This window comes from Rutidosis leptorrhynchoides, chromosome 3 (genome assembly GCF_046630445.1).
Source record: "Rutidosis leptorrhynchoides isolate AG116_Rl617_1_P2 chromosome 3, CSIRO_AGI_Rlap_v1, whole genome shotgun sequence".
Classification (NCBI taxonomy): domain Eukaryota; kingdom Viridiplantae; phylum Streptophyta; class Magnoliopsida; order Asterales; family Asteraceae; genus Rutidosis; species Rutidosis leptorrhynchoides.
In genome coordinates, this window is record NC_092335.1 from 468,831,549 (window position 1) to 468,855,753 (window position 24,205).

At 35.6% G+C, this 24,205-nt stretch overlaps 1 protein-coding gene across 1 annotated transcript; it reads right to left on the minus strand.

Moving 5' to 3' along the window:
• Positions 1 to 8,919: 8,919 nt before the first annotated feature.
• On the minus strand, positions 8,920 to 12,148 carry LOC139901646 (uncharacterized). The gene is made up of 4 exons (XM_071884335.1): positions 12,144 to 12,148; positions 9,953 to 10,128; positions 9,585 to 9,841; positions 8,920 to 9,285 (listed from the first exon to the last, which is right to left on the minus strand). Exons 1-4 carry the CDS (start codon positions 12,146 to 12,148, stop codon positions 8,920 to 8,922), a joined length of 804 nt encoding a protein of 267 aa, XP_071740436.1.
• Positions 12,149 to 24,205: the final 12,057 nt, after the last annotated feature.

Below are 24,205 nucleotides of genomic sequence, written 5' to 3' on the forward strand. Positions count from 1 at the left end.
CACCTGAACTAAATCGGGTGTCAACCGTAAGAACGGTGGTTGCATAGCATGGTCAAAGACAGGACCTTGTGCCAGACCGAAAAATTATAAGGGTGAGCTTTACTATTGCTCCTACCAAGGATAGTAATTGCGTCCGACACGTTATAGACCATAATCAAAAGCATGTCACGGGACATTGCCTTAACAGTTGCTTGTTCAACGCTTTCCTTTACAACCGGACGGTAGTTTACCGAAAGGTAATATACGGAACAAGTAAACTGGACGTGTTGCTTTCCAAATACAAGGTTAGCAAGTGGGTGACACAAAACCGCAAGTTTTGAGCTAAATTTTCAAATCTGAAACCCACCAAACCCACAAAAATATTTTGCAAACACCGGTAAAGGGTTATTCCGGAAAACTTATCTAGGGTAAAAACTAGATTTAATTTTCAAAAGATCAAATGTTTTCATAAAGATCCAATTTCCTTAATGGATCTAAATTTTTATAGTCATGTGGGACTGTAAACCATATCGTTACTACCATTGTTTATACCGCCGTATAGAAATCACTGATGTACAAAGTGTGAAGAATAAAGAAGTGATTCTAGTATTTCAATACGATATTGCTTGAGGACAAGCAACGCTCAAGTGTGGGAATATTTGATAATGCTAAAAACGAACATATATTTCATAGCATTATTCCTCAAGAAAGACAAGCTTTTAGTTGCAATTGTTCTATTTACAAGAGATATTCGTTTAAATAATAAAAGGTGAAGACAAAAGGCAGATTCGACAAATTGAAGACAAAAAGGTCCAAAGAGCTAAAAAGTACAAGATACAATTAAAAAGGTTCAAAATATTGATGAGGAACGTCTCAAAATGACAAGAGTACAAGTTACAAGACGCAAAGTACGCGATTTAAAATAATACGCGAGGACGTCCGAAAATCCGGAACCGGGACCTGAGCCAAGAAGAAACGCCCGACGCAACGGACCAAAAATATCTAGTCTACTATGCACAAGAATATAATATAATATATATATAATTATATATAATTATATATTATATATATTATTATTATTATATTACGTCGGCAAGAAGAAAACAAAGTAGTTGGCTGGATCCAGGGTGGCCATGCGACTCGCATAGCCAGAAGCACAAATCCATGCGAGTCGCATGGTGTGAGATTGCTGGTCAGGTCCTATAAAAAGCCAGTTTTCTGCCGAGTTTTAAATATCCTTTTTCTCTTCCTCTTCATACGTAAATATAATTATATTTATAATTTATATTTTAATTTTAATTATAATTCTAATAATAAGGGTATGTTAGCGAATGTTGTAAGGGTGTAAGTCGAAATTCTGTCCGTGTAACGCTACGATATTTTTAATCATTGTAAGTTATGTTCAACCTTTTTACATTAATGTCTCGTAGCTAAGTTAATATTATGCTTATTTAAAACGAAGTAATCATGATGTTGGGCTAATTACTAAAATTGGGTAATTGGGCTTTGTACCATAATTGGGGTTTGGATAAAAGAACGACACTTGTGGAAACTAGACTATGGGCTATTAATGGGCTTTATATTTGTTTAACTAAATGAAAGTTTGTTAATGTTAATATAAAGATTTACAATTGGGCGTCCCTATAAATTACCATATACACTCGATCGGACACGATGGGCGGGGTATTTATATGTACGAATAATCGTTCATTTAACCGGACACGGGAATGGATTAATAGCCACTAGAATAATTAAAACAGGGGTGAAATTACATTCAAGGGTAATTGGTGTAATTGTTAACAAAGTAGTAAAACCTTGGTTTACACGCAGTCGATAACCTGGTGTATTCATTAAACAAAGTATTAAAACCTTGTTACAATTCGAATCCCCAATTAGTTGGAATATTTAACTTCGGGTATAATAATAATTTGTCAAGGACACTTGCAATTTATATTTATGACTGATGGACTGTTATGGACAAAAACCAGACGGACATATTGAATAATTCAGGACAAAGGACAATTAACCCATGGACATAAAACTAAAATCAACACGTCAAACATCATGATTACGGAAGTTTAAATAAGCATAATTCTTTTATTTCATATTTAATTTCCTTTATTTTATATTTAATTGCACTTCTAATTATCGCACTTTTATTTATTGTTATTTTATTTAATCGCACTTTTAATTATCGTACTTTTAATTATCGCAATTTAATTTTATCGCATTTTTATTATTCGCAATTTCATTATCGTTATTTACTTTACGCTTTAATTTAAAGTCTTGTATTTATTTTATATTTTACATTAGGTTTTAACTGCGACTAAAGTTTTAAAATCGACAAACCGGTCATTAAACGGTAAAAACCCCCCTTTATAATAATAATATCACTTATATATATATTTGTATTTTTATGAAAGTAAACTAATATAGCGTTGAGCTTTGTTTAAAGATTTCCCTGTGGAACGAACCGGACTTACTAAAAAACTACACTACTATACGATTAGGTACACTGCCTATAAGTGTTGTAGCAAGGTTTAAGTATATCCATTCTATAAATAAATAAATATCTTGTGTAAAATTGTATCGTATTTAATAGTGTTTTCTGCTAAAATTAATAACTATTTTATATACACCTCGCGAAACATCAATGGTAACGAAGCTCACAATCATAATCATTTAAAGTTTCAATCCACCGTTGTTGTCTCATATTTAGTTGCTTTTAATCGAAGATGCGTTGAAGGCTTTTGTGATCGGTGAAGATGGTACTTTTGGTTCCATAAAGATAATGTCTCCACATTTTAAGTGCGAAGACAACGGCTCTGAGTTCGAGATCATGTGTCGTGTAGTTTCGTTCATGAATTTTGAGTTGTCGTGAGGCATAAGCAATGACTTTCTTTCGTTGCATCAACACGCACCCAAAACCATGTTTCGAGGCATTGCAATATACAACAAAATCATCATTGCCTTCGGGAAGTGACAAGATAGGAGCGGTGGTTAGCTTTGTTTTCAAGATTTAAAATGCGGATTCTTGTTCGGTTGACCAAATGAATTTCTTTCCCTTATGAGTTAACGCGGTTAGAGGTCGAGCAACCAAAGAGAAATCCTTGATGAATCTACGGTAGTATCCGGCGAGACCCAAAAATTGACGGATGTGAGTAGGAGTAGTAGGAGTCTCCCATTTACTAATGGCTTCGATTTTTGTTGGATCGACTTTAATACCTTGATCACTTACAACATGACCAAGAAATTGAACTTCCTTCAACCAAAATTTCCACTTGGAGAATTTGGCATAGAGTCGTTCTTATCTTAAAAGTTCAAGCACAAATCGGAGATGTTCCTCGTGTTCTTCTTCGCTCCTAGAATAGACCAAAATATCATCGATGAACACGATAACGAATTTGTCGAGGTACGGTTTGCACACGCGGTTCATAAGATCCATGAACACCGCCGGTGCATTAGTGAGACCAAATGGCATGACAAGGAATTCATAACTACCATAATGAGTCCGAAAAGCGATTTTGGAGACATCTTCCCCCTTAACCCTTAATTGATGATAACCCGAGCGGAGATCGATCTTAGAATATACACGAGATCCTTGTAGTTGATCAAAGAGGTCATCGATGCGAGGAAGAGGATATCGGTTCTTAACCGTCAATTTGTTTAGTTCACAATAATCAATGCACATTCGTAGGGATCCGTCTTTCTTTTTAACAAACAAAATCGGAGCACCCCATGGTGAATGGCTAGGTTGGATAAAACCACGGTCAAGTAGTTCTTGGATTTGACTTTGCAATTCTTGCATTTCGGATGGAGCAAGTCTATATGGTGCACGTGCTACGGGTGCGGCTCTCGGAATAAGATCGATTTGGAATTCTACCGGTCGATGAGGTGGAAGACCCGGCAATTCGTCGGGAAATACATCGAAAAAGTCACTAACAATTGGCACATCATCGATATGCTTCTCATCGGACTCGACTTTTATAACGTGGGCAAGGATCGCAAAACAACCCTTACGGAGTAGTTTTCTAACTTTAAGGCATGAAACGAGGTTGAGTCCGGTGCAACTCTTATCGCCATAAACAATCAAAGGTTTACCATTCTCGATAGAAATTTGGATTGCGTTAAGATCACAAAGGATGTGAGATTTCATTTTGGCTAACCAATTCATACCAATTATTACATCGAAGCTTCCTAGTTCCATGGGTATCAAGTCAATTTCAAACTCATTACCCAAAATATTTAATGTACACCCCCGGTAATATGTGTTGACACTCAATAGTTTCCAGTTGGCCACTTCAATGGTATAAGCGGTATCTAGTGGGAGTGGTGGAGTGCTAAAAGAATGAATCAAAGTCTTGGATACAAAGCATTTATCGGCACCCGAATCGAATAAACAAGTAACATAAGTGTTGTTAAAAAGAAACGTACCCGTGACTAATTCATTGTCATCTCGGGCTTCCTCGGTGTTGATGTTGAAAGCTCGACCGCGTGTATTGGGGTTATCTTTCTTCTTCGGGCATGCATTTCTATAATGGCCCGTTTGGCCACATTCGTAACAAGTGCCCGTTTTTGGTGCATTGGGCCCCTTTCGAGTGATGGGGGCGACACTTTTACATTCGTTGGCCTTATGACCAACTCCTTGGCACCGATGGCAAATTAGCTTGCCACATTCACCAAAGTGGTGCTTGTTACATTTATTGCAAAGAGGTAGGTTTCCGGCATAACCTTTCTTGCCGTCGGAGGTGTAAGGCTTCTTGGCAAAGTTGTTGTTGCTTGATTGGGGGGCTTCCCATTTTCTTTTGTTGTTACCCGACTTATCCTCGAATTTAGGTGCCGGCACTATAATTTTGTCCACCGTTTCTATCAACTTGCGGTCCATGTTCAAAGCTTCTTGATGATTAGTGGGTTTGGATGATATTACCCCGTGTTTGATGCTCTTTGGGAGACCATCCATGTAAAGTTCAACCCTTAAAGCTTTGGGGTTCATAAGGTTTGGGCACATCAAGGCTAGTTCGGAAAATCGTTGATTATAAGCCTTGAGATCGTTTTCGACCACCTTCAAAGTTCTTATCTCTTGTTCGAGCCTTCGGGTTTCTTCACAAGGGAAATATTCGACGATCATCTTTTCCCTTAAGTCGGCCCAAGAGAGGGCGTGAGCTTCATCGGTACCCACCGATTGTACATAGGTGTTCCACCATGTGAGGGCGACATCGGCGAAAGTGTGAGTGGAGTATTTGACCTTATCTTGGTCCCGACAACTGCTTATGCTAAAAACGGATTCGGTTTGCTCAAACCATCGGGTGAGCACAACCGGTCCTCCGGTTCCATCGAAAGTGTGAGATTTGCACCACATGAAGGCTTTGTAGGAGCACCCTTCGCTTGAGTTACCGGCCCCTTGATTGTTGTTGTTGTGGTTGTTATTATTGTTGTTGTTGGAGGAGTGACCGGCCATGGCCGCATCCACGGCGGTGGCTATCATCCGTTGAAGAGCTTGTTCGGGAGTCTCATGGCGTGGCACACGGCGAGGAGGCATTGTTCTTTCAAAACACAAGAATACCGTTGATTAGTATTTTCAATAATACTAATCATGATATGGAATAAGAATAGAGAGAAAAATTTTCCTTGACTCGCCTTAAATTCTTTATGCCAAAATGTCGGAACGTTCATATGAGTCACCGTAATATAATCCCGAAAATTATATTACCCTAATTCATATGTGCATTCGACATTATTTCACTAAGTCAAGGTGGCGTGTCAATCAAATTAAACAACGTGAGATTAAGATGAAATAAGAGTAGATATGAGTAGAAACGTTCGAGTATAAATGCACAAGTAGTCAAGTAATTCCTACTTCAAGTCTATATGACGGTTGTAGTCTAGACTCACTAATGTACCCTATGACTCGGGGTTGACACCAATGAACTCTAAATCCCTACAACCAACGCTCTGATACCATCTGTAGCGACCCGACAAAATCGTCATTGACGGCGCCGTCTACTTAGGTCCCGTTACATGGTCATAAGTCTTTAAAACAACGTTTGACCAAAAGTATGTCGCATTCATTTCAAAAGTAAAGATGTTTCAAGGTTTACAAAGTAGTTCGACAACTAGTTACATAACAAAGTTTAAAGTACAATTGAAACATATGCGACACAATTTGAAAGTAGCCAAAAGACGCTCCACGTATGCATGTATACTCGACATCCAAGCAAGTATCAAAAGAAATGAGCGGAGGCATGTATCACAGAACGTTCAAGGACCTGAGAAAAACATAGAAATCTATCAACGAAAATGTTAGTGAAATCATAGGTTTAAGTAAGTAAGTACAAGTGAACCACAAGATTTGTAACATTGATATAATAGTAATACATTCCAAAAGTTTGTTTCACGAGCACCCAATTATCAATGCTTAACATTCCTTCCATAGAACCCCATCACAATAGTGTTAGAACATACACTGTTTCTCGAAAATATATTCCATTCGTAAACGGTAGCGAACCATTTGAATGAGGGTTTGTCAAACCCATATGGCCATATAACATAAGTTCTCGCTTACACCCGGCAAGTGTAACTAATGATAATCGAATTGAGGATTTTTGTTCAAACTCGTATGTAGAATGTTTGTTTTCCTGTACTTGTGTTCACTTAGTAAAAAGAAACGTTTATGTTTTCTCATCCCAAATGTAAGTTCAAAAGAGTAAAAGTGGGACTATGATCTCACCTTGTGTGCACGTAGGTATAAGTACTTCAACAAGTAAACGTGTGCAAGAACGAATGCTAGTCTTGACCTAAACAAATAGGTTTGTATCAATATCGGTAAACACGGTCGGTCAAAGTGTTCAATTAGTCCTATGGCTCGTTACGACTCGATTACATAGCATGTGGATCAAATTGTCAAGTTTCATGCAAGATACAAGTATAGAAGCATGTTAGAACGATCGCATAAACATTTGGTTAAGTTTGACAAAAGTCAAACTTTGGTCAAAGTCAACGGGTCGGGTCGGGTATCCGACAATTTTTCCATGATGAGAAAATATATATAAGCATGTCGGCCAAGTTTCATGTTAATCGGAGTTACGAGTAAGCGGGGGTGAAAACGTGAAAATCAAAAGAATTTGGGACAGTCCAGAATGGCCCGCCGCGCGGGGTTTTGGCGCGCCGCTCCATTTCTCGGTTCAGCAAGTCTGGCAGTTTTCAAGTGTTCCAAACGAGCCAAACTTCAAACAAACATAATTTACGAACCGTAAACACTTAAAACGCGTATCTTATATCGTTGGAAAGGTATTTTGACAAGGAATACAACTAACTACATTTCACCAATCGAAAACATCATTTGCAACAACCGACTTTCCAAATTAAATGCTCAATTAATGCTCATCATTAATGTTCAAGTTCATAAATGCACAATCATGATTCGGGAATTAAATGCACATATGTGATACGCCATTTCGAAGATAATTAAACATACAATACAACTAAATACTTACTAATAACATCTCATGTCATTCAAAGCATCAAAATTCCATTTCAAGTTCATCAAACCCTAACCCAATTTCACCAAAATCACTAATCAAGTTCATGAAGTTTTCTAAAGCAACCTACACCTCAAATTGAAGCTAGTGATACTAGGAACACATTTAATACTTGCACTTTATCATAACAACAACATTTAAGCAACCAAATCAACAATCAAACACACCAAACTTTCAAGTTCATGCTAGTTACTAAAAATAACAAGATCGAACATATAAATCATATATTCATGTTAGACTTGAGCCATAGACACTAATTAACAACTTTATAAGTTAAAAACATCAAGAACACGAAATCTAGTGATTTTAGAAAGTTACCCAAATGTAATGAAATCGTTATGGAATCGAAGAGGAAATTGCAAGGATTCCAAATATGTAATTTGTTTGGATTGAAGCTTGCTAGATTTGATTTGGATGATGAATCTTTGTAATGGAGAATTGAAAGAAAATGTGTAAGTGTTAAAAGAAAATGGAAATGGAAAATAGAAAAGAAAGGAGATGGGTGTTGACTAGTCAAAAGCTAGTCACATCTTTGCTCCCTTGGCGAAACTAGTCCCTCGAGTTCGGTTGCGGTTGCTTAAATTACCTAGACGAGATATTTTTAAAACGCGTATTAACGAAGGATGTTATAATCATATAACGGACTTTAAATAATTAAACGAAAAAGTAAACAAAAAAATGCGGGATATTACAGGTGGTGTTTAGCATGGCATGAAAGTCTTCTTTGCACCATAGACATCACCGGCCAATGTTGAAAAAAAAAACTTCACAAGATGGTAGGTGCCTACCATCCACTAACCATACAATTTGTCCACAATTATTATTCAACAAGCTAAATATTGTATAGGATTTTTACCAATAAAGAAAGCAAAATTAAATTATGATTTTTAATTTGATATAATCTAGCGTTAGCGTCTTAATAAATTTTTACCAAAAAAAACTAAAACTACAAAATCAATAAAACTAAAAAAACAATACCTGAAAACACTCATTTTTATACAAAGATATCTTGATCATGGCTTGGTCGTAGCCGAAAAAACCAAGTCATGACCGAGTTACTTCGGCTATGACTTAGTCATAGCCGAAAACCAAGTCATGATCGAATTATCTCGGCTATGACTAGGCCGTAGTCGAGAATCCCAGATAGAAATTTGGCCATGACTTAGTCGTAGCAGAGAAAACTAAGCCATGACCGAGAAATTTAGGCCCTAGCTAACTTAGGCCTAGCCGAGATATCTAAGTCGTCATCGAATATGCAATTATGAAGTTGTACATTTCTTAGAAAAACACCCTTATTTATTTGTCAGACAGGGACGGAGCTTGAAGACAAAGACGAGGGTGGCCGAATTATATCAAACAAAACATGTAGTGTCATATTAATGAAGCATTCATAAAAAAAATGCTACAACTCAGCTCGACGACCCTTAAGGTTCTTAAATTCATCAATTACATACTCTGAATCAAACACTTGTGCAATTTCTCTTTCGATGTGAACTACCAAGTTAGATGCAAGAAAATTGTCAGACATCTTATTACGAAGTCGATTTTTGCACATCTTCATTGCTGAAAATGCCCTCTTGGCTGTAGCAGTGGAAACTGGAAGTGTCAAAATTAGTCGCAATAATTTTTCAATCAAACCACATGCCTTACTCTTTTTACTCTCTATAAGGAATCTACATAGCTCAGAAATAGTAGAAATCCTAGATAGTTGTTGATTACTTGACTTCTCAATGTTGAACAACTCTAATTCATACCTCAACATTTCTTGCTCAGTAAAATTTATGGGAATATTTCTCAACAAGAGAACAAACGTGATCAATATTTATCACCTCGGATTTTTTCTAGGAATTAAAGCAGAGCTAAGAGTTAGTAATTCATTAGCGTTGTTATCAAATCTATTGGCCAACTCATGTAATTGCTTGTCCAAAGCACAAATAAATATATCTACTCGATAAAAATGCTCAAAAGTAACATGATTGTCTTTTGGCGAGGGCGGTATCGGCCACACTTATATAAAGCACTAAAATCCGGCATATCTATTTTATGATTAGTAGAGAAATCTTGTACCTGTTTAATGAAATGTTCCCAGCCTTTATTTCTGAAGTTGTTTAAAGATACCTTTGTTGCCGACACTAAATCAATGGCATTGCCGATATCTTGATATTTCTTTTGCAATTCTTGAGATAAAATGTTAGCCCTCCCCATTAATTCTTTCATTAGGTGCAAAATGAAAACAAACTCAAACGATGTCAAATAATTATAGGCCTCAGCTGCATCAGCGCGTTGAGAGTAACTAGAACTGTCATCAATTATACCCTCCAAAACTACACGAGTATCATCAAACATCTTAAGTAAGCTACAAACGGGATGAAAGTGAGAACCCCAACGCGTATCACCTGCTCAATTTAAGGTCCCAACTTGATTTGCCCCCTTACCAGATTTAATTTCACCAAGTTCCAACAAATGCTTAATCTCTAATGCCTTAGACTTTTGCAGCTCATCATGACGCTTACTAGAAGCACATATCGCATTAATAATATAACTCAATCTATTGAAAAATTTATGCACTGGAATAACTTCTCTTGAAGCAGCAACCAGGGCAAGTTGTAATCTATGAGCGAAACAATGAACATAGTATGCATACAGACACTCTTTAATAACAAGTGCTTGTAACCCGTTCCATTCTATAACAACCCTAGATTTTCCAACTTATATTATTAATAATTATTATTAATACTTACGTTTTAATAAATGTATTCTTATACATTTTCCTTGTCACCGTAATTGACTTTCCAATGTCCCGACTCGTCTTTTCGACACGTGCTTTTCACGAATAATATTTCAAATATTATTTACGTTCATAATTAATTATTATTAATTATTCCTAATTAACTAATGTAAGTAGTTAATTACTTGAGCTTTTTACTAATTTGTTGCATACTTATACATGGGCTTATGTTATTGGACTTGGACTATCAAGGCCCACCCTACATTACTTAATGGACTAATTAGTGAGCCCATTATTATGCTAGTGATTCATTAAGATTAAATAAAGATTAATTAAGGTGTAGGAGACAAAGATGTTTCAAGCATGCATGCACCACCTTCCCATGTATTTAACCTTATACACTTTCCTAGCAAACACCACCCTCCCACACATGAAAGAACGAAGGTTGACTACCCCTTTGGGAGCCTAAAACCGATCGGTTTTGGTGGGGAGGGAGTTCAAATTTTTTTTTTTTGTTACATATATGCTAGTTTGAAACCCCATTTCACACATATCTTTCTTACACTTCTTTCTCTAGACTTTTTCTCTCAAAATTGTAAGTAAAATATTTTTTTTCTTTCTTCTTCCTTCCTTTTAAATCACCAAGTATCATCATCATTTCACTTGTTTGTTGTTTGTTGTTAAAGATCAAGCTTTCTAGTTTGTATCTTCATGAATCTTGCTTCTTCCATCATTTGTTTGATGAGGAGTCAAGAACAAGGATCTAAGCTTGTTAGCTTATGGTTCTACACTTGAAAAGTTATAAAGATCTAAAGTTCATAAGCTTTAAGATCTTACTTATATTCATGTTTTGGAAACTTAAGGTTTATTGTCTTAAGATCCAAGCTTTGACTTGAATCTCCTTAAGTATGAAACAAACATGAACTTGTTACTTGTAACTTTAGTTTATTTCTTCATCTTTTTTTTTTTATTCATGATTGTATAATTTTGGTCAAGTATTACTAGTTAAACTTGATCTCATTCTTCTTGAAACCAAAGTTTAAACTTTGTAAGTTCAAGAACATGGAAGTTAAACTTTCTAGTTATAACTTCATACACTTATGTTGGATCTAAGTTTCTATAGCTTATGGTCTTCCAATTTTGTCTAAAACAAAAGCTTATAAGCTTATATACATTCTACAAGATAAAAACCTAAGTTTCATAACTTATGGTTATATTAAAGTGAAGATCCAAGTTCCATAACTTAGGGTTTAACTTAAGAACACTAGATCTAGACTTTTTAGTCTAGGATCTTCAAGATCTAACTAAGATCTAAGTTCTACAACTTAAGATCTTGTTTATTTAGTTTACATTCAAGTTTATAGCTTAATATTACTATTAGAACTCATGTATGTGTCGGATCTAAGATCTTGATGTAACTTTGGTTCATCAACCTTCTTACAATCCTTAAATGAGTTATGCTATTTATCTTAGACATACACTAGTGTCATGATGGTCAAAACTTGGTTAAGGTGATGCAAACACATCAACGAGTTGTACACTTGAAGCTACAAGCATCAAGGATGAGAACCGTGATGAACATCAAGCACTAAGAATCCCACCGGAGCACATTGCTTACTATTTTATGGGTCTGATAAAACTCCCTAGGCTACTTGAAAGTTGATTTCCAGTTATTTCGGTTCGAGTAGATGATTTTCCATTTAGGCCTCGCCTAAATCCGATATACGGTTTAGGATTTATAGCCTTCCGAAAGTCACTACGCCCTTTTAACGTTGTGCTGAATCTTCTGACCTACTCGCACTTAAACCGTCACCACGGTCAAACGAAGACGAGTTTGGTTCTGAAAATTGGTCAGTGGTTAAAGGACTCATATACGGAGCCATGTCCACTAGTCTCACCTCATTTCAGTTCATATAGAGGTCGTGGCAGCTGAATGAAATCAGCCCTTGTTTCGATCTCTATTCTTGATTGAAAACTTACTTTACTTTTTACTTATGTCATTGAATGATGATGATACTTAAGACCTAATTTACATACTTTTAAACCTTTGGGAACGATTTACTAACTTAGTAACTTTTGACTTAGGTTGAGGACCTTTCGGACCAACTACTTGCTTACTTATCTCGTACCGACTTTACTAATTTTCACTGTGAGTTATAGCGTCCCTTTTTACTTTAACTATTTTGAGAACTGAGAATACATGCGCTTTTTACGTTTTACATACTAGGCACGAGTACTTAAACTTTATATTTGTGTGGGTTATATAACGGCATAAACTTTCCCCTTAGCTCGGTAACGTTTAGTCATTGGTTTTTGAACCGGTGAACTCGAATCTTAGATATGGATCCATAGGGTTTGACATCCCCACTCGGGCTAGTCGCGCTAGCATTTAACGGGTGTTTAATACTTCGTAAACTTACGCACTCGCTAAGTGTACTTTCAGGGGGTGATATTACGTTAAGTTAGTTACCAAGTGCCCACGGTTAAGCATATGCTTTTCATGCTGTTTTGAAATACTGAAATCTCGTGGCCTACCTTACGTTACTGTTACAAGTTAAACTATAGCTCACCAACATTCGTGTTGACATTTTTAAGCATGTTTTCTCAGGTGCTTAGAGGTTTGATGCTTCCGCTGTAGTAGTCTTGCTGTATAGACTCCCGCTGCTTTTGTTAGAGATGTCTCTGCATGAAACGTTTACCTTGCATTCACAAACTATGTTACTTTTGAACAATGAATTTGTAATGACCTTTGGGTCTCGTACTTATGTTAATTGCTTCTATTCGTAGAAGCATACTATCATTGTAAAACATTTGATGTTGGTTAAGACGTCACCCATTTTTATGAATGCACACTTTTTTTTAAAACAGCATATAGTGTTTGACCTTGTAATGATTGATCGGTGTCGAAGGGCCGGTCAAAAATAGCCTAATTACTCTACTTTAGATAGGGTAAGCAGGATTCGTTCCACGGGAAGTTATGGTTAACTAGCAAGCAATTTCAAGATTGGTTTGTTTGTGATTAACTAAAATTAACTAAAGTAAAGACTAGATTAACAATTACTAAGTAAATGTAAACTTGAGTATTTAAGAGCATAAACAATGAGCTTAATTGAAAAGGTTGTAATAAATTGGTTAAGAGCCTTTATCCCTTTACAATCCCAATCTAACATGCATTCATGCAAACAAGTATTATGCTTATCAAGTATTGATCAAATCTCATAGACAAGATTTCTTAGGCTTATCAATTCTAACTATCTTGGGATTGAATCATGCAACCTAGACACTATGTCTTTATCCTTAATCTAATTAACACTAAGTTGGATCAAGAACACAATGTTAAATCACTATAATTCAACTTGCAATAATCACAATTAATAATACTTGCATTAATCAATAAACAATTGGTTTATAATATCACAATTCAAAAGACATAAGTATTATAACATTACAAACCACATAAACTTGAATGAAAAGAACACATGTATCAATTGTTCAGGGAAGGAATAAAGTAAAAGAAACTAGCCAAACATGTTGGTGATGATGATCATGGTTGCTTCTTGAAGTTGCATGATGAACATTCCTTGAAACCTAGCTTGAATCTTGATTTGATGATGATTGATGGTGTGTTTTTTTGTGTTTGATGCTCTTAAAATTGATAGAAAAGGTTATCAATTCGTAGCCTAGGGTTTCCATTATATAGGGGTGAAGTAGGGTAACCCCCAAGCATTAAATCCCTTAAATTCGGCCTCAAATTTTATCCAAAAATAGCTCCAGCCGCAAATTATGCTCACCAAGCGCCTACGTGCGCCCAGGCGCCAAATCCAGCCGCCTCCTTATGCCCATATCCTACTTGAGAAGGATTTTGCCCCAGCCAGGCGCCTACATGAGCCCCCCAGCCGCCTCCTTGCGGCTGGGTTCCAGTTTTTGCATTTTTTCTTGTTTTAACCCCCGTTTTCGCGTTTTCGTCCCAAATCGTTACTCGTTATAAAAACCTCATGAAATAGCTTTTTAAACCTCAAATATACACATAAAATTCACCTCTTAAAATCAATCATGATCGGCGTTTATGTAACATCCCAGGTAACACGTTCCCCGTAGCATGATATTGTCCGCTTTGCCCGTAGGCGCACGGATTTTTCTTGGCAACCACACACGACGAGCACTTTCCCAGGAGGTCATCCATCCTGGTAGTGCTCTCGCCTGATCACGCTTAACTACAGAGTTCTCATGAGATCTGCTGCACTTGTGGTCCCAAAACGCGTCATGCTAGGAAAGGTCTCCACACCCTTATAAGGCATGCTTCGTTCCCCTCTCCAACCGATGTGGGACGGATGTAACACGGATGTTACACCACCTACCTCATTCCTTTTACTATAAATACAGGACCTTGCAAGCAGAGTTAGACATCCCAAAATTAATTCATTCTCTCTTTGTACTAAAAGAAATAATTAGAAAGTTTGTGAGTAATCTCCTAATTACAAGAGATATAAAGATTAGTATTTATCCTTGTAATTAGCGAGAAGTGTAATTCCTATTATTCTTATTAGTGAAGTGCTTCTTTCCATGCCCGTGGTTTTTACCCTTTTGGGGTTTTCCACGTTAAATCTCGGTGTCCTATTATTGTCGTTATTTCAATTATTACTAGCGGATTGCTATAATTCGGTGTCGCTTTTCTCAACAAGTGGTATCAAGAGCTAAGGTCTAATATCTAGTGTGTATTAATCTACTTATCGTATGCTCTGTGGTTGCCACGGGAGTGGATCGTCCACATCATAAAATAAGTAAGATTATTTTCACTCGGTAAAGTCCTTGGGTGAGAAAAATAGTATTGTCGAAAAGAAGATTGTAATTATAGCAATGTCTACGAAATTTGAAATTGAAAAGTTCAACGGGAGTAACTTCTCGTTATGGAAACTAAAGATGAAAGCTATCCTGAGAAATGATAAGTGTTTGAAGGCAATCAGTGGACGTACCGCCGAAGTCACTGATGAAAAATGGGAAGAGATGGACGGCCAGGTTATCGCAAATCTTCATCTGGCACTAGTAGATGGTGTTTTGTCTAGCATTGAAGAAAAGAAGATGGCGAAAGAGATTTGGGATCACCTCGTAAAATTGTACGAGACCAAATCACTCCACAACAAGATATTCCTTAAGAGGAAACTTTATGCGCTACGCATGAATGAATCTACTTCAGTTAATGAGCACATTAATTCTTTGAATACTCTATTTTCTCAACTCGCTTCATTAGGTTGCAATATAGAGCCAAAAGAACGTGCTGAACTTTACTTCAGAGTCTACCTGACTCGTATGATCAACTCATTATTAACTTAACCAATAATGTTCTCTCGGAGTATCTAGTCTATGATGAAGTTGCGGCTGCTATTCCAGAAGAAGAAAATCGGCACAATAATAAGGAGGACAAACATGCCAGTTCACGAAAAGTGGAGGCCTTGGTGGTGTCAGGAGGGAGATCAACGGAACGTGGCCCAAGTGGTAGTCACAATCATGGTAAACCGAAGTCTAAAAAAAAGAAGACCTATACATGCTACAATTGTGGCAAGAAAGGTCACCTGAAGAAGGATTGTCGGAGTTTAAATAACTCAAATCCTCAAGGAAATATTGTAAGCACTTCAGATGATGGGACTGCTTTGGTTAGTGAGGCAGTGGTAGCAAATGAAGGCAGAAAGACATTTGTTGATGTCTGGTTATTTGACTCGGGAGCTACTTTTCACATGACCCCTAGAAGAGAATGGTTCAAACAATATGAATGTATCTCAGGAGGATCTGTATACAGTTGCAATGATCATGAACTAAAGATCATTGGAATTGGAGATATCATTCTGAAGATGCACGATGGTACAGTTCGTACTATTCAAGGTGTACGACACGTGGAGGGTTTGAAGAAGAACTTATTGTCTTTAGGACAATTGGATGATCTTGATTGTAAGATGGTGATACATGAGAAGATTATGATAATCAAGAAAGGCGCGGTTGTACTTATGAAAGGAGAAAAGGTGGGTGCTAATTTATACATTCTGAAAGGCGAGACGGTACAGGAATCGGAAGCATATGTTGCTTCGAATAGTTCAAGTGATAAAGTTGCTATGACATGGCATCAAAAGCTTGGACACATGTCTGAGCAAGGTATGAAGATTCTTGTTGAAAGAAATCTTATTCCTGGTCTTACAAAAATATCGCTACCTTTCTGTGAGCATTGTGTAATCAACAAGCAACATCGCCTGAAGTTTAACACATCAAATTCTATAAGTAAATTGATTCTAGAATTAGTTCACTCTGATGTGTGGCAAGCACCAGTTCAATCCCTAGGAGGAGCAAAGTATTTTGTATCATTTATTGATGATTATACTGTGAGATGTTGGGTGTACCCAATCAAGAGAAAGGCGGATGTGTTTGAAGTTTTCAAAGTTTACAAAGCGCGGGTTGAACTTGAATCTGGTAAAAAGATCAAGTGTTTAAGGATGGATAATGGAGGAGAATACACTGGTGATGAATTTGATAAGTTCTGGAAACAAGAAGGTATCAAAAGACAGTTCACGACGGCATATACTCCTCAACAAAATGGAGTGGCAGAGCAGATGAACATAACCTTGTTAGATAGAACAAGGGCGATGTTGGCAACTGCAAGCTTGGGAAAATCATTCTGGGCAGAAGCAGTAAGTACTGTCTGTTACGTGATAAATCGGTCACCATCAACTGCAATTGAGTTGAAATCGCCGATGGAAATGTGGACTTGAAAACCATTTAATTATTCTGACCTTCATGTATTTGGAAGTCCTGTGTACGCAATGTACAATTCTCAAGAAACGACAAAGTTGGATCCGAAGTCCAGAAAGTGTTTGTTCTTGGGGTATGCTGATGGAGTTAAGGGGTATCGTTTGTGGGACCCCACTGCCCACAAAGTAGTCATCAGCAGAGATGTTGTCTTTACAGAAGACAAAGATCTTGAAGATGTTAGCACTTCAAAAGAAACTATACCAATACAGGTGGGCAATGAATTTCATAAAGATTCTTCTGAAGCAGTACCAGAGCACGATGAAAATCAAGTAGTCGTTGATGAAGCTCCAGCGACTCGTATTTCTAATCGGGAACGAAAACGTCCAGAGTAGCACTCGGATTATATTATGGAAAGCAATGTTGCATATTGTCTTCTAACAGAGGAAAGAGATCCAACAACTCTTTGCGAGGCACTGAATCATTCAGATGCATCTCAATGGATGATGGCTATGCAGGAAGAAATTGAAGCTCTTCATAAAAATAAAACATGGGAACTTGTGCCATTGCCAAAAGGTAGAAAACCTATTGGAAATAAATGGGTGTATAAGATCAAGCGAAATGGCGATGATCAAATGGAACGGTATCGTGCAAGACTGGTGGTTAAAGGATATGCTCAGAAAGAAGGTACGGACTTTAATGAAATATTTTCTCCTGTGGTTTGACTTACAACAATTCGAGTAGTTCTAGCAATGTGTGCTACATTTGATTTGCATCTAGAGCAGCTAGATGTGAAAACTGCATTTCTTCATGGAAATCTTGAAGAAGAAATTTATATGCTTCAACCAGAAGGTTTTGAACTACAAGGAAAAAAGAACTTGGTTTGCAGGTTAAAGAAATCTTTGTATGGTCTCAAACAGGCGCCGATATGTTGGTACAAGAGATTTGATTCTTTCATAATGAGCCTTGAATATAACAGACTTTATGCAGACCATTGTGCATATTTCAAGAGGTTTGGGGACAATGATTTTGTCATTTTGCTGTTATATGTAGACGACATGTTGGTTGCAGGCCCCAACAAAGATCGTATTAATAAGCTGAAGGCTCAATTGGCTAGGGAGTTTGAAATGAAAGACTTGGGTGCCGTAAACAAGATTCTAAGGATGTAAATTCACCGAGACAGAGATAATAGGAAGATTTGGCTTTCTCAAAAGAATTATTTGAAGATAGTCTTGCAGCGCTTCAATATGCAAGATAGTAAGCCAATCTCAGCCCAACTTCCTACTAATCTCAAGTTATCCTCCATTATGTGTCCTAGCAGTGAATACGAGAGGAAGGAGATGTCTCGCGTACCGTATGCATCAGCAGTGGGAAGTTTAATGTTCGCAATGATATGTACAAAACCAGACATTGCACATGCAGTGGGAGTAGTTAGTCGGTACATGGCGAATCCTGGTAAAGAGCATTGGAATGCTGTAAAGAGGATCCTTAAATACATCAAGGGAACCTTAGATGTTGCATTATGTTATGGGGAACCGAAATTTATTGTTAAAGGGTATGTTGATTCAGATTATGCAGGTGATATCGATAAAAGTAAATCTACCACTGCATATGTTTTCACACTTTATGGTGGAATAGTAAGCTGGGTTTCAAAACTGCAGTCAGTTGTGGCGAAGTCAACAACAGAGGCAGAATATGTAGCAGCTACTCAAGCTACTAAAGAGGCAGTATGGTTGAAAATGTTGTTGGAGGAACTCGGGCACAAACAAAAGAATATCACTCTATTTTGTGACAACCAGAGTGCCTTGCATCTTGCAAGAAATCCGGCATTTCATTCAAAGACAAAGCATATACGAGTTCAGTATCACTTCGTTCGTGAGAAAGTGGAAGAAGGAACCGTGGATATGCAGAAAATTCATACTGACGACAATGTAGCTGATTTTCTAACAAAGTCAATCAACCGTGACAACTTTGTTTGGTGTCGTTCCCCATGCGGCCTAGCAGAGACGTAAGCAACATCAATGGCAAGGAAGGATTATCGTGTGAAGATTGATTGAGCTTCAATCAAATCTTCAAGTGGGAGATTGTTGAATAATAATTGTGGACAAATTGTATGGTTGGTGGATGGTAGGCACCTACCATCTTGTGAAGTTTTTTTTTTTCAACATTGGCCGGTGATGTCTATGATGCAAAGAAGACTTTCATGCCATGCTAAACACCACCTACCTCATTCCTTTTACTATAAATACATGACCTTGCAAGCAGAGTTAGACATCCCAAAATTAATTCACTCTCTCTTTGTACTAAAAGAAATAATTAGAAAGTTTGTGAGTAATCTCCTAATTACAAGAGATATAAAGATTAGTACTTATCCTTGTAATTAGAGAGAAGTGTAATTCCTATTATTCTTATTAGTGAAGTGCTTCTTTCCTTGCCCGTGTTTTTTTACTCTTTTGGGGTTTTCCACGTTAAATCTCGGTGTCCTATTATTGTCGTTATTTCAATTATTACTAGCGGTTTGCTATAATTCGGTGTCGCTTTTCTCAACATAGCTGTTGTTAACTATTTATGAAAATAAAAAGAATAACTATAAGTTGCACATCGGATATCATCACAATCGTATTAGATAAAGTGAGAGCTAGCACGAAAAATAAAGATTTTGTTTGAAAATCAGGAATATAATTTTTCAATACACTAACAATCTAACAAACCTCAAATTAAAATGTATGCACTGACGAGTTTACATACAAAGGTGTGGGATCAAAAGACCTCACTATTTTTTAATTTTTTTTTTGAACGGCGATCTTTTGACATAAGTAGATCATTTATTTCAACGACCCTCATCATTTGCACGTAACACACATGTTCGGGCGGAAACCCGAACCCGATCGACGGTACCCGGGAACACATCCATTCGGGCAGTGTTCCGGGTAGAGATCCTTGAACGAATCCGGTAAAACTTCCCTATAAGGTCAATATATATCAACATTATTGGTGTTCAATTGGTTTAAAGAAAATTATGACATCCCTAAGGATCGAACTCATAACCTCTTCCTATCCCATGACACAAAGTACATGGGGGGAACCGTTGGGCTATGCTCGCAAGTTCCCCACTATTTTTTTTTAATTTCTTATTATTAATTATTATTAAAATTTTATATATGGTACCACTAAATTTAATTTAAAGATAAGACCTCATATATTTTTTGAAATTAATGGTTCTTTTTAAGAAATAGTCATATTTTGGGGGGAAAAATACTTTACAAAGTACCACACAAGTTTTGTAGGACCTAATTACGTTTGGATCCTAAATTCGCCACGGAATGTATTTATGGTTCTTGAGAAAATGAGAAACTGCTCTCAAATAATATCTTTCAATATCTTACACTTCTAATTTAGGGGTTTTGACAACCATGTGACTAGGATTCAATTGGTAATTTTGAGTTAGTTTAGGTTTCTTCGTTTTCTTATCTTCAATGTTTTCAAATACGTCTTGTGGTAACACATCGGGGTTAGTTTTAATCAAGGTTGTAAAAGTCGCGAGTCGGGGACGCATCGGTCGAGACCTAAAAAGGACGCGTCGGCCGAGTCGGGGACGCGTCGGGGACGCATCGGTCGTTGACCAACGTTGACTTTATTAATAATTTCTTATATATATATATATATATATATATATATATATATATATATATATATATGTATAAAATAATTGATTATGTACCATAATTTTCTTAAATAAGAACTTGAATTTAAATACAATCAAACTTTAAACTCAATTAATGTTACCGAGTACATAATCAGTAAGGACAAAGAGAAAAGAGCGGCTCAAAAAATGAAAACAAACCCTAATTTTAAAACATATCACATCTTGACGAAAATTTGACTGATTTTGACCGTTTTTGACCAACTTTGACCGTCTTTGACACACTTTGACCGAACTTTTAGCTTTGACCGTCTTTTGAGTCGTTTTCCGAAAAAACGGGACGGTGAACTCAAAAAAACGACGCATCGGCCGACGCGTCGGCCAAGTCGGCCGACTTTTACAACACTAGTTTTAATACATCTATGCAAACGCTACAAACACAATATGATCCTTTCTCTTCATTCGTGCTCTTTTAAAATGGGCCTCTGAAAAATGTGAACCACAAGGGCCCACTCTTAAGGCCAAGGTTGCAAAATTCGTTATTCGGGGATTCATCGGTGGAGACTTTAGAAGGATTAATCGGTAATTCGGAGATTAATCAGATTGTACTTTATACATTTAAATATTAAATTTAAAAATTATATGTGTAAATATAGAAAAAAATTATAATAATAAAAAAAAAACTTTAATATAATTGTGTAAAATTATTCATTTTGCTCAAAAACCATAAAGTTTTAGTTTAAATTAATGTTAAAATGTTAAATCTTTTTTACTTTGACCAACTTTGATTACCAAATTCGATTTTAACCCATCAATTGACGTTGATCGTTTAATTAAACGGATTTTTAAAAATCGAAACGGGTTACCCTTAAAAATGATTAATCAAGGATTAATCGTTGAGTAATCGGATTTTTTACAACACCGCTTAAGGCGTTGAATACAAGAACAATCTAATGTTTTTAGAGCCTTGGTTTCAAGATTCATGTTTTCATCATCATTGCCAAATTTTGCGGCTCCTAAAAGCAAGGATCCTATGGAACGTGACGATTTTTTTTTTTTATCTACGACGTGTCTATCAATGATCATGCTTTGATCTTAACCCATTTGTTGTTGTTGGCCTTGATGTTTTTTTAAAGCCCCCTGAAAGCTTCAATAGGTTATAAACATAGTCATTACAAATCAAATTAGTTTTGCTATCACTTAAAGATGCTAACTTGCATAGTAAAGTACTAATTAAATTACTTGATTTCGATGTAAAAATGACTTGCATAGTCTTTTAATATTTAAAGTTTTATTTATATTTTTAAATAAATCGGTCATTATATTATAATTATATTATATTATAATTAAATTATTATCTGTCTATATATATATAATCTTTTAATATTTAAAGTTTTATTTATATTTTTAAATAAATCGGTCATTATATTATATATTATATTATATTATATTATAATTATTATCTGTATATATATATATATATATATATATATATATATATATATATATATATGAGATTTGTTTAGCTTATTTGTCAACAAAACCATTTTAAGGGGTTAATGACAAGTGGAATTTACACTTATCAAATTCTCAATGATTGTGATTAAAATTCATTAAATAAATTATTAATAACAATATTAGAGAATAAAGAAATTAATAAAAAAAAATGAGAGCAATTTAGTACGGGTAATTTTAAGAGATTGTTGTAACTAATCAATTAGAAAAATATGCTTAATTATAGTAGAACACATCTATCCTTATAAGTTATAACAACTCACGAGTCAAATATAATTTGTTTTGTTCTTATCTTTATCTTTACTTTTATCTTTTGGTTCACATGTGTAACTATTCTATATGTAACTAATTCAATACATATGTTAATCTAAGATACATTTTTACTTACCACTTAATAGTTTGTTTATGTACAACTCTTAATTTAGTAAGTAAAATTGCTGTTTATTTGTCATTTAATCTGTCACTTAATCTGAAAATTGAACTGTGTTTAGGAAACATGGAATCAGACACCCCTCCAGGATAAAAGGCAAATGAAAACAGAGGCAAATTAAGAAAAAAAAAAAATGTAAAAAGCCCCTTACTCTATAGCAAGCCATATAGATTAATTACCACTTGTGATTAGAAGACCACTTACAATACATATTCATTATTGTGTCGTTATTCATTTATATATCATTATTGTGAATCAAGATCTCTAGAGAGAGAAAAATTATGTTTTATGTAACTAATCGTCAAACAGATTTTGAGTAGCCGTGCAATGCACAGGCTCAAAAACTAGTTATTATTTATTATATTATATTATATTATATTATTATTATTATTATTATTATTATAATTATAAACTATACTAAAAGCTAAAAGGGGTGAGATTTTTCCCCATCTCACCCACTTTGAGCAGTAGCAAGCTCCACTTTGTTTACAGGTGTATTTTGGTCATTTTATTTCAAATCATTATCAGTTATCAATTTCTGCAAGCAACTCACCACTAAAACACATAAAATTGGTTGTATAGTCTTTTAATATTTGTAACTTTTTTACTAAATATTTAAATTGAATCATTTTAAACTATTATCAATGTCTGCATGCTTTTTCTCTGAAAGTGATATAAATCAAACTATAGGTGAGATTTTTCCCCATCTCACCCACTTTGAGCAGTAGCAAGCTCCACTTTGTTTACAGGTGTATTTTGGTCATTTTATTTCAAATCATTATCAGTTATCAATTTCTGCAAGCAACTCACCACTAAAACACATAAAATTGGTTGTATAGTCTTTTAATATTTGTAACTTTTTTACTAAATATTTAAATTGAATCATTTTAAACTATTATCAATGTCTGCATGCTTTTTCTCTGAAAGTGATATAAAGATGAATAGAGACCAATTATTTTTCACATTCACAAAAATTTCACATGAAAAGTAAACCAACTTCTTAGGCCACAATTATCTTCACTATTTAGCAAGACCAAATGATTAGGCTATCATATTGATCTTAACCCCTTTTTTTTTTTAATAAAAAAATACATAACAACAAGTAATATTGATCTTAACCTTTTTTTGAATAAAAAAAATACATAACAACAAGTACTTGAATATATGTATATCTATCGATCTATATGATACATATTATCCATATGATCCAGCTAAATCTAGTGTTATTAATAAGGTGGACTGTTTATGTTGGGCCAATAAATACAATTATGGGCTGAAAAATAAAAGGATGACATTTTTCGTGAGCACAAGGACATCAAGATGGTCTCCTATTTTTATGTTATTTGATTATTATGTTTTCTTCTTATGTTTATCTTGTTTCAATGTCTAGTTGTACCCTAGTATAGAGGACAGTGGCGGAACTTGACCCCGACTCGGGAGGGGGCGAAACTAATCGAAGGGGGGGTAAACACTAAAAAAAACCTAATTTTTTCGTAATTTTTTTTTTTTTTTAGTGTAAATTTTTTTTCTTCCCGAAATTGAGGGGCGGCGGATACCCCCTTTGGTCCCTTAAATGTTCCGCCTCTGATAGAGGACCCTGGAATTTATTTTGATTTAGTTTTTTGATTAAGTATTATATT

Coding starts and splice junctions, on each gene's coding strand:
- LOC139901646 (XM_071884335.1), bottom strand. Junction 9,842..9,952: donor ACTTGGTGAAATTAAATCTG/GTAAGGGGGCAA, acceptor ATACTCGTGTAG/TTTTGGAGGGTATAATTGAT. Junction 9,286..9,584: donor GGGAACATTTCATTAAACAG/GTACAAGATTTC, acceptor AATTTTACTGAG/CAAGAAATGTTGAGGTATGA.